The 10572-nt window shown below is 40.7% G+C and overlaps 1 protein-coding gene across 1 annotated transcript; it reads right to left on the bottom strand.

Annotated features, from left to right (window-relative positions):
• Positions 1-335: 335 nt before the first annotated feature.
• LOC113450848 (leukotriene B4 receptor 2-like) lies at positions 336-5611 on the bottom strand. The gene is made up of 2 exons (XM_087916273.1): positions 5373-5611; positions 336-3098 (listed from the first exon to the last, which is right to left on the bottom strand). Coding segments are annotated over exons 1-2 (1125 nt in total). The 5' UTR covers positions 5375-5611; the 3' UTR covers positions 336-1975.
• Between the last annotated feature and the right edge of the window lie 4961 nt (positions 5612-10572).

Raw genomic sequence — 10572 nt, 5'->3', positions numbered from 1 at the left:
TTATTGTCTCCCACGAAAGCAACGGGTCCATCTTATCTTGCTAGGCAGATAGGATTAATAGATAGAATGAAACCCCCAAATAAGGAAGAGATCTTGCTTTGTCTAGGCCTATTTTTAACAGGTATTTTGGACAAATAAAAATGGGTTGAATACTTTTTTTAAAAAGTATTTCCCATAAAAAGGGGTTGAATACTTTTTTTAAAAAAAAATGTCGACCTCCTTACTGTGCAAGAAATATTTGTCACAGATAGGCATGCTAAATTTCAGTTATCGGAATTTTCCCACTGGCTTGTCATTAAAAGGACACAAGAATATAAATGGAATGCAGACAATCATTTGTATATAATAACCAGTTTATTATTGTAAACAACCCAAGATAAATATTGTTGGCTTATGTACTTGTGCACTGGGGTTTTTCAAACTCAATTCCTGCATTCCTAATGGCTGCTGTAGCACAAAGAGAGAGGTCGTTTGAAATAAAAAAGAAGTAAAAAACATTTTTGGTTTTATCCTCCTTTTCCTCCTCCTCTTCTTCTTCCACTTCCTCCTCCTCATTTTATCTTAAAAAAGACCAAATGCCTTTCTCTGCTTTTAGAAAATATGTTGGAGGAATTATGCCTGAAAGCAGATAATGAAAGAATTTACTGCAGAAATTCTCCTGATTCCGTTTAGTTTATGAGAAGTCAGATTGCAAATATTCCATGATGATTGCAAATATTCCATGGAATATTTACCATGGTGAAAACATAATACAAACCCATACACCCAAGTCCATGTTTATATGCTTGTGTGTGTATCAGTTTATTCAAATAGCTTCTGTCATTTTTTCCTTTTTTGCTTTGCTTTTAATTTTAAGATATTTGAGAAATTATATTTATTTTTTCTCATCCAAATATTTCCTGCAAAAAACTGTATGTAATTTTTAGGAGAGAGAGAGAGAGGGAGGGAAGGAGGAAGGGAGGCAGAGAGGAGGCTTCTGGCATCCAACCATTCATGAACGATTTATTTACTAACAGATAAGCACTCTATACATGCTGAAAATCAACCATAGATCTTTGCTCTTTTCACAAGAGTCAAGCCTAAAGCCTAGCTATAAAAAAAAAAGTTCTGAAATTAATGTATTGCATTTCTTCAAATGGATGTGGCAAGAAGAGATGATTCAAGTCATAAAAAAAAAAGGAAACAAAGAAATAAACAATACTTCCATTAACCTAGTGTAGGAAGTTAAAGCCCACCCCTCTCCTAGAAAAATGAAATATTTTAGGAAATATTAAAAGGGCAGAATATTTCCTCTAAAAGGGAGGCAGAAACTCGCCCCCCTCCCACCTTTGTTAATGGGCCATTAAGGCCTGGGCCAGTCTATTCTACATAACAAAGTTCTACCTTCTTCAGGCAGAGCCATTTAATTACTCTTCATTACATCACCCACCAAGTTTCAACCAAACTTAGCATACAGACAGCCTATAAAACTAGCTATGACCTCTGATAGCAACCAATCAGGATACTCTTCCTGTGTCCCAGAAAGTTCAAAGCCCAGAGAGGGTATAAAACCCAGGATCCCTTCCCCTTTTCTTCACCCAAGATCTCCAAAGCATGTGATCCTGTTAATCAATAAACCTTCTTTCGAAACAACTTCCATGATTCCAGTGACTTTCTTCCCACTTGGAACTGAACCCAGAAGGATATTTCTTCCAACACTAGGTACAAAGGAGAAAGGCGGATGAGAGGGGGAAAACTACTTGTGCATGTCATGTAGTGTAGAAATGTTAATGACACTTTTCTTTGAATCTCAGTTTTGCATGAAGAGCAGGCAAGGAGCAGAACTGGGATTCATATTTTGCAGGCAAATAACCCTAGCTTCAACTCTTTACTTAAGACTTTAGGACCTCTGCATGAAATATTGAAGAACTACCCAGTCAGTGTTGACTAGTTCCTACCTAAGGCAGTGTTGGAATTTCTTGTGTAGTGACTCAGTTTAGGAAATGTTACGTGTTGTGCCATCGGTCAGCCTACAATCTATGTCCTTGTCGACCTTATCACAGTTTCCCAATAACTGTTGGTCCAGGTTCACAGATGCTCCAATTGCTGGTATTAAGTCTTTGTCCAAGTTTTTCTGAGACTGAGACCTCCGTCCGAGCCCCTCAGATGCTCCCTCGAAGAACTGAGCAATGAAATTGGCACCTGAAGTCTTAATGAGATTCCCAGCGGCAAAGACGTAGAGCACAGGGTTAATACTGCTACTCAAGAAGGCTAAGGCTGTGGCTCCTGCTCGCCCACTCTTCCAGGCCTGTCCCAGTCTGTCCGCCATTTTCCCTGAGGTTAGATTGGAAGCCACCTGGATCATGTTGATGATGTGGTAAGGCATCCATAGGACAGCAAAACAGATCACAATGGCCACGATCAGTTTCTCAGTCCGAGCCCCTTTTCTCTTCCGTACCCCTCTGAGGCGGACAAGAATGGCAGAATAGCAGCCAACAATAATGGTGAATGGAATCACAAAGGCTACCACTGTCTCCATGGTGAAGTGGAAGATGGTCAGGCTCTTCCTGGAGTGACAAGGCTCACAAATGAAATGTTTTTGTGAGGGCTCCTGCAAGACTTGACGGAAGAAGAAAGCTGGCAGAGACAATAAAATGGCCCCCGTCCAAATCCCTACCAAGATCTTGACTACCAGATTCTTCTTCCGGATGGCTTGGGAATAATATGGCTGGTTGACTGCCAAGCAGCGATCTGCACTCATGAGGGTGATGATGAAGATGCTAGCAAACATGTTGATGCAACACAGGTAGTACACCCCTTTGCAAATGGCCACGCCAAACAGCCAGTTCTTGAAGATAAGGAAGAGGACGAAGAAGGGTGTCAGGAGAAGAACCACCCCATCTGCCACTGCCAAGTTTAGGACCAGAAGGCAGGTGACTGAGCGATGACTTGGCTTCATTTTCCAAAGGATGCTCCAAATGACAAAGAAGTTCCCAGGTAGCCCAATCAGGGCAGCCAGGAGGAGGAACACAATGCCAGTCACACTGGAGGTTGAGGAGCTCAAGAGGGTGCTGTTTCCTGATGTGAGGCGGCAATCATTGGTGGTTGCATTCAGCTCCCTGTTAAGAAGGAAGGCATGGAGAACTTGAGAGGTGAACAGATTGAGTATGCTTACACCCCACCACCAAAACTTAATTTTGTTCAGCGTGCTGCTTACTAGCAATAGCAATAGCACTTAGACTTATATACCACTTCATAGTGCTTTACAGCTCTCTCTTAAGTGGTTTACAGAGTCAGCATATAGCCCTCCAAAATCTGGGTCCCCATTTTACCGGAAGGATGGAAGGTTGAGACAACCATGAATTGATCAGGATTGAACTCTGGGAAGTGAGAAGAATTAACCTGCAATACTGCATTCTAATCACTGTGCCAACACAGCTCCCCTAGTTGCAATGAGCCAGAAGTGGACTTGAAATTACTGGTCTCACAAGATCTAATCTCTGGAACATGTTGGCCATATTTCTTTCTTGTTGTCTTTGCTTTTCTGATTGCTGCTACCTCTCATATTGGCTTCCTTATCCAAATGGGTGATCTCTGGTTACTTCTTGAATTTTGCCTCCATACCAAAGGTGCTTTTTAAAGAGACAGTTGGACATTCCGGTTTTTCTTTGAAGGCATTTTGCTTCTTATCCAAGAAGAAGTGAAACATCTCCAAAGAAAAGCCAGAAAGTCCAGTTGCCCCTTGAAAAAGCACCTTTGGGACAACTATGACCTGAATGACTGAGAATCTCCATAAAAATTTTCCTCCATACTTTTTGCTTTTTAGGAGTGGTCTGGTGGCTTAGCAGTTAAGACACTAGGCTTGTCATATTGTTGGCAGGAAAGTTGGCAGCCCAGATTCAAGACCAGAGCATCACGAGACAGGATGATCTCCTGTCCTCAGCCCCAACTCCTTTGAAAGTATGCAAATGTGAGTAGATAAGTAGGTACCACTATGGTGGGAAGGTAACAGCTTTCCATGATGTCATACTGGTCACATGGCCACAGAAAGTGCTAGCTCAATGGCTTTGAAATGGAGATAAGCACTGCCCCCTATAATCAGCAATGACTAACAGAGTAAAATCTGCAGGGACTCCTTTATCTTTTTATCTTTTTAAAAATCCTAGCTATTGCATGTCCAGTAGCTGTGAGTTCCACTGCCTCAGAAGGTTCTGTGTGATCAGTAAAGGAGAATATTTGTAGCTTGGAGTTGAAATGAGTGGTCTTTGGTGTTCTCTAAGCTTGGTGATTTTCTTGCAGATGTTTCATTACCCAAACTGGGTAGCATCATCATCATAGTGCTAGTGATTGATGATGGCTTATTATGGATAGTGACTAGCACTGATGATGTTACCTAGTTTGGGTAACGAAGCATCTGAAAGAAAACAACCAAGCTCAGAGAGCTCCAAGGTACTGTGTGAGGCACGGGGATTCTGTTTTATCTTGCTTATTTCTCCGCTAATCATTTGCATTTAACAGCTGTGAACTTGATTTACTAAGGAGGAAAACACCTCACCCATCATTTTCACTCTAATTTTTATCCTATTTTTTTCACTATTTGACTAATGTTTTAAATCACGCTGGAACTCCTTTTTGAAAAATCCCTTTAGTATTCCTACTTAAAGATGCTTCACCAATTTTCTGAGTTTGCTATCCCTTTTGAAACAAAGCAATCAAAATCCAGCAGACTGTTCCACCACTTTAGTATGCATCAAGCAGGAAAGTCCTAACTAACCCTTGTTATTTCATTTTCAAATTCTTCCATAGAAATTTTCCATTGCAGTGGAATGTGGGTCTCCATCTTTCTCCATCTCTCAAGTGAAATGCACAAATAAACGATAATCGGAACTGGAATCTGAAAAAAATACCTTTCTTTCTTTCTTTCTTTCTTTCTTTCTTTCTTTCTTTCTTTCTTTCTTTCTTTCTTTCTTTCTTTCTTTCTTTCTTTCTTTCTTTCTCTCCCCCTTCCTTCATTCTTTCCTTCCCTCTTTCTGTTTTTTCTTTTTCTTCCTCTCTCCTTTCTTTTTTTCCTTCCCTCTTTCCTCCCACCCTCCTTGTGGAATTTTGCTTTAATGCTTTGCATGTCTTCGCCATTGTTGCTATTACTATTAATGGAGACTCCTTGGAAAGCAGCCTAGGCAGACAGACAGGCAAACAAATATTGTCCTGGATTCTTATCATACATTTCTACTAATTCCTTTCATTTCCAAATTCCCAAACAGAATAATTCAAGGGTTCCCCAAATATTTCATGCAATGGGAATGCTTCTTTACCTGTTTTCTTCTTTTTACCTCTGCTTGATCTGGGCCTCAAATGCCACTTACAATCATGCCCCAAAGTTAAAAAATACTTACATGGGGGGATAGCCATTCACTTCAGGTCACAGATGGGCCAGTATCTCCTGCCTTCGCTGGATTAATAATGCCTTCATAACCAGTCCTTTTTCACACCAAGATTGCTTCTTTTACTGCTCTTCCTTTGCTTGTCTAGACTAGAAGCTGGAATGAGATTGAGTAATGGAAGAGCAGGGGAGTGTCAGGGAGGCTGTCTCAGTTTGCAGGCATGAACTCACACCCCTGGATTCTCCAGGCAGCCTCCAAGTTGGGACTTGCTGGAAGAAAGAAAACCACACCCTTGGCTTTTCTTCCTCCAACAAGCCCCAACTTGGAAGTTGAGCAAGCATGTGTGTATCCTTTTTCTTTTCATTTTCCTTCCTTTCCCTTTTGGCCTTAGCCTTCTGCTCAGCTGTCAACCATCCCTTCCTGTGTCATCCCTTCATTTGTGGAGATCTCCTCCTGCCTTGCTTCAGAAGGAAGGGACTTAAACCACAGCACTTTATCTGGGGGAAGCTGAAAGCCAAACCCCATCAAGCATGCAGGCAAACATTTATCTATCCTTCCCTCTCTGTGCAATTTCCACAATGCAGTGGATGAGTTTCATTAAGTATTTAGAATAGAATAGAATAACAGAATTGGAAGGGACCTTAGGAGGTCTTCTAGTCCAACCCCCTGCTTAGGCAGGAAGCCCTACACCACTTCAGACAAATGGTTGTCCAACATCTTTTTTAAAAACTTCCAGTGTTGGAGTATTTACAACTTCTGGAGGCAAGTTGTTCCACTGATTAATTATTCTAACTGTCAGGAAATATCTCCTTAGTTCTAAGTTGCTTTTCTGCTTGATTAGTTTCCACCCATTGCTTCTTGTCCTGCCTTCAGGTGCTTTGGATAATAGCTTGATTCCCTCTTCTTTATGGCATCCCCTGAGATATCGGAACACTGCTATCATGTGTCTCCTGGTGCTTCTCTTCACTAGACTAACCATGGCCAATTCTTGTAACTGTTGTTTAGATGTTTTAGCCTCCAGTCCCCTAATTGTCTTTATTGCTTTTCTCCATACTCTTTCTAGAGTCTCAACATTTTTTTTACAGCATGGCAACCAAAACTGAATGCAAGATTCCAAGTGTGGCCTTATAGTGATATTATAAAGTGGTATTAACACTTCACATGATCTTGATTCTATCACTCTTATTTATGCAGCCTAGAACTATTTTTATGTACTATTTCACTGCCAATGCCACTATCAATACCACAATCGATGCACTATTTATTTTAAAGTTCCTCATAACAGGGGTGTCAAACTCAAGAAGCTTAGATCTGGCCCTCAGGGCCGCCCTGGAATGAGTGGAGGACTGGCCTGCGGTGCCCCTGCCAGTGAAAAATGGAGCTTGGGAGGGGGCCTTCCCGAGCTCTATTTTCACTGGTAGAGGGTTGCAAGAGGCCTTCACAGCTGAAAACGGAGCTCGGGAGCCTGTTTTCACTGGCAGAGCACTTGGATCTCCCTATGCACCTCCAACATGAGTGATGTCAATCTGGCTATGCCCACCCCTGCCCCCCAAAGTCAAGCACAACCCTGATGTGGTTCTCAATGAAATCAAGTTTGACTCCCCTGCCTTATTGATACAGTGGCCATACCTCCTTTGTTAATAGAGTCTCTTATTTCAGAAAGCCATCCTTTAGATTTCTTTACCTCACTTTTGTGCTTTAAAAGTTGTCCTCGACTTACTGAGCCCGAAATTTCTGTTGCTAAGTGAGACATTTATTAAGTGACTTTTGCCCTGTGTTACGACCTATCTTGCCACCATTGTTAAGGAATCACCACAGTTGTTAAGTGAATAAATGCAGCTGTTAAATTAATGATACGGCTGTTAAGTGAATCTGGCTTCCTCATTGACTTTGTTTGTCAGAAAGTCGCAAAAGGGGATCATGCGACCCCGGGACACTGCAACCATCATAGTTATGAGTCAGTTGCCAAGCATCTGAATTTTGATCACATGGGGATTTTACATTGGTGGTAAGTGTGAAAAAAGGGTCCTAAGACACATTTTTACAAAGCTATTGTAACTTCAAACTGTCGCCAAATAAACTGTTGTAAATCAAGGACTGCTTGTATTTGGATCATTGAACTTTTAATGTACAAGTAGAGGCACTTTATTCACAGTGTTTCCCATTTAGGTGAAAAATACGAAATGAAGTTGTCTTTTTAAAATAAATTTCAGGTATACTATTTCATTGCAGATTTTTTTTTATTAAAATAAACGCTTTTTTCTTGGTTTTGTTCTTAATTTTGCGTTGTGAAGCAATTTATAAGCATAAGCATTTTTCACCTCATTAGCTTCTTTCAAGTTTGCCCCCTTTTCAAATTAAAAAAAAATACCAATAGTTATTAAGAGATGCCATGAATTTGTCTGTTTGCCATCAAGAGATTGATTTGTCACACACGGAAAAGTTTAAACAAAATGGACAAGCTAATAATTGAGGGTCAATTCAAGATCTGAAGTCCCCTTAAAAACTGGACTAATCCTGTTGCACGTATTGGCTTGGTGAAAAATTGCTCGTATTTGCTTGGTGATAAAGGGAGGCATGTGAGGTACAAATAGGCTTGTCAATAAAAAAATAAAGAATAGGAATACTCTTCCCTCTTTTGGAATATTATAAATCAGAACAGAATAGACCAGGAAGGGACCTGGGAGGTCTTCTAGTCCAACCTCTAGCTCAAACAAGAGACCCTATATATCAGCCCTGCTTCCATGGAGGATGTAGCAATTGTTTCCCATTTTGCCATTCTGCTCAGCAACACACAAACACATACACTCACACAAACACCAAATGCAGGCCTTAGCTGCCAATAACTTCCCATTCCTGTGCTAAGTCATTGTTTGCTTAATCCAATGTTTCTCAACTGTAGTAACTTTAAGATGTGTGCTCTTCAACTCCCAGAATTCCCCAGTCAGCATATTTACCAAGTGGCAATGTGTAAGAATTTTTTTTTCATTTTGTGCAATGGGTACATTTTACACACAAGGGTTCTTTTTATTTTCTGTGCAAAAAAAAAAAGTTGCTCCTCTTCTTCTAAATTTAGATCACAGTAGAGTGCACTTTGTCCTTTATTGAGAAGGTATATGGGGCTGTCAAATTCTACAAGGGGAAAACCATATTGGTTAAGTTTGTGTCTGAGCTGGCCATAAGTGAGTTGAAAGTTTGATGACTCTTACTTTAAAGGCTTAAATTTGATGCAAGTTTCAGAAGCAGACGTGTGTTTCATTTCCCTTTGCTGCTACTGTAGTGTAGGAAGCCCCTCCTCCCCAGATTAAAATATTCTTTATTCTTAATATTAAAAGAGGTAGGAGAGAATATCCCCAAAGGAGATTTAGAGAAAATGTGTTCTTAAAGGCAGAAAGCAGTCCCAGTCTTTCTTATAGTGCCCAGCAGATGCCTGAAGTCTTTAGAGATGGATATTCTGTGCCCATTAAGAAAGACTGAGGCAGCCTATTCAAAAACAAAACACCTTCAGCTCCAGCTGATGGGATTAAGAAGGACCTTGAGGACATAAGAGGAGTAACCCACTATCATTGAATCAGCAAAAGACACAAAGCTCTCAGACATTGCACAACCCCCTGGACCAACACAAATCCCCAGAGCCCTATAAAGATCCATTCACTCATTCAGCCATTTTGTCAGCCACCCCAGAAACATGCTTCTGTCACTGAAGTTTCTGGCCTCCACATAAACAGAGTTCTTCTTTCCAATCAGCCTCCATTATTTCCCAGTGTTGTTCTCCTGGCTTGGAACCAGGACTCGATTTTCCTTCCTAAAGTAGCTTCTGTTTTGCAAAGCTTTTGGGACAAAAATGTTAACTTAATGGTACTTATGAGGGTGAAAACAGAACAGACTTCACCTCATTAAAATGCAGATGATGTAAAACTGTTCATCACCACCAACAATGCTACTGTCCTTCAAAGCGACCTTGATTATGTGTCTGAATGGTCAAACAATTGGCAATTCCAAATCTGGACTAATAAATGTTCTATCCTACACATTGGTAAAAAAAAATCAGTACACCAAATACAAACTAGGTGGATATGACCTCGTTGATGATCCTCACTCTGTCAAGGACCTTGGAGTTCTTATATCAAAAAAACCTAAGCACCAGAGCTCACTGTAACAGCATTGCCAAAAAGGCATGCTTATTGTCCCTGTCCTATTGTCCCCATTTATTCGTACCTATTTCCTGTATTCTTTCTCATGTTTATCCTTATACCTATTATCTTGTACATGATTGACAAATCAAATAAATAAATGAATAAAATAAAATAAAAAGTTCATCCTCTTTGGTGAGCTACTTCAGGGACCGCCAAACTTGGCCACTTTTAGACTAGTGGACTTGAATTCCCAGAATTCTCCAGCCAGCATGAGGAATTCTGGGAATTGAAATCCACAAGTCTTAAAGTGGCCAAGTTGGAAGACCCCTGATCTACCTCATAGCATTTGCATCATGCAGGGGGATTCCTAGCAAGAAATGGTCACTACCTCATTCCCCCCAAAAGCGACCTGTGAAGTCCCTCATCAGATTTACTCCTTTCTTTGAAAAAAAAGTCTTGAAGGCCATTCGTTTTCCTGCTTGAAAACAGGGTGCAAAAAGATTGGTTTTACTTTGATATTAAACCCCATATAATTCCCCCTAATGAACATATACAAGTCCATTGGCTCTATATTGGCCAGCTTTCCAAGATGAAGTGCACAACATTTTCACTATTGTGAATCTAACTGGAAACTACAGGTAGTCCTTGACTTACAACCATTCATTCAGTGGCAGTTCAAAGTTATAAATGACTTATAATTGGCCCTTGCATTTATGACAGTTTGTAGCATCCCCACAATCATGCAACCAAGTTTAGGCACTTGGCAACCAGCATGCATTCACAGCATTCTGGTGTGGGTCGGTCCAGTTCCAATCTGGGAGAAAGGCACGGGAAATAAAATGGAAGGTGACTGTAAGGAAAGAAGGTTTATTTGGTTTGCACTGATAGCAGCAATGTTTCTGGGATGGCTGACAAAATGACTGAGTGAGTGGATGGATTGTTATAGGGTGATTGAGATGCTCCGGGCTTGTGCAATGTAGTGAGCCTTGTTCTTTTTACTATTTCAATGGTAGCGAGTTAATCCTATTCTGCCCTAAAGGTCATATCCCTTCCTTAGAATTTGGGTGGAGGAACGT

This window comes from Pseudonaja textilis, chromosome Z, assembly GCF_049901715.1.
Source record: "Pseudonaja textilis isolate UNSWEBS1 chromosome Z, rPseTex1.2, whole genome shotgun sequence".
NCBI lineage: Eukaryota > Metazoa > Chordata > Lepidosauria > Squamata > Elapidae > Pseudonaja > Pseudonaja textilis.
Note: the sequence above shows the minus strand (reverse complement) of the source record. Positions and strands in the feature narration are given on the sequence as shown.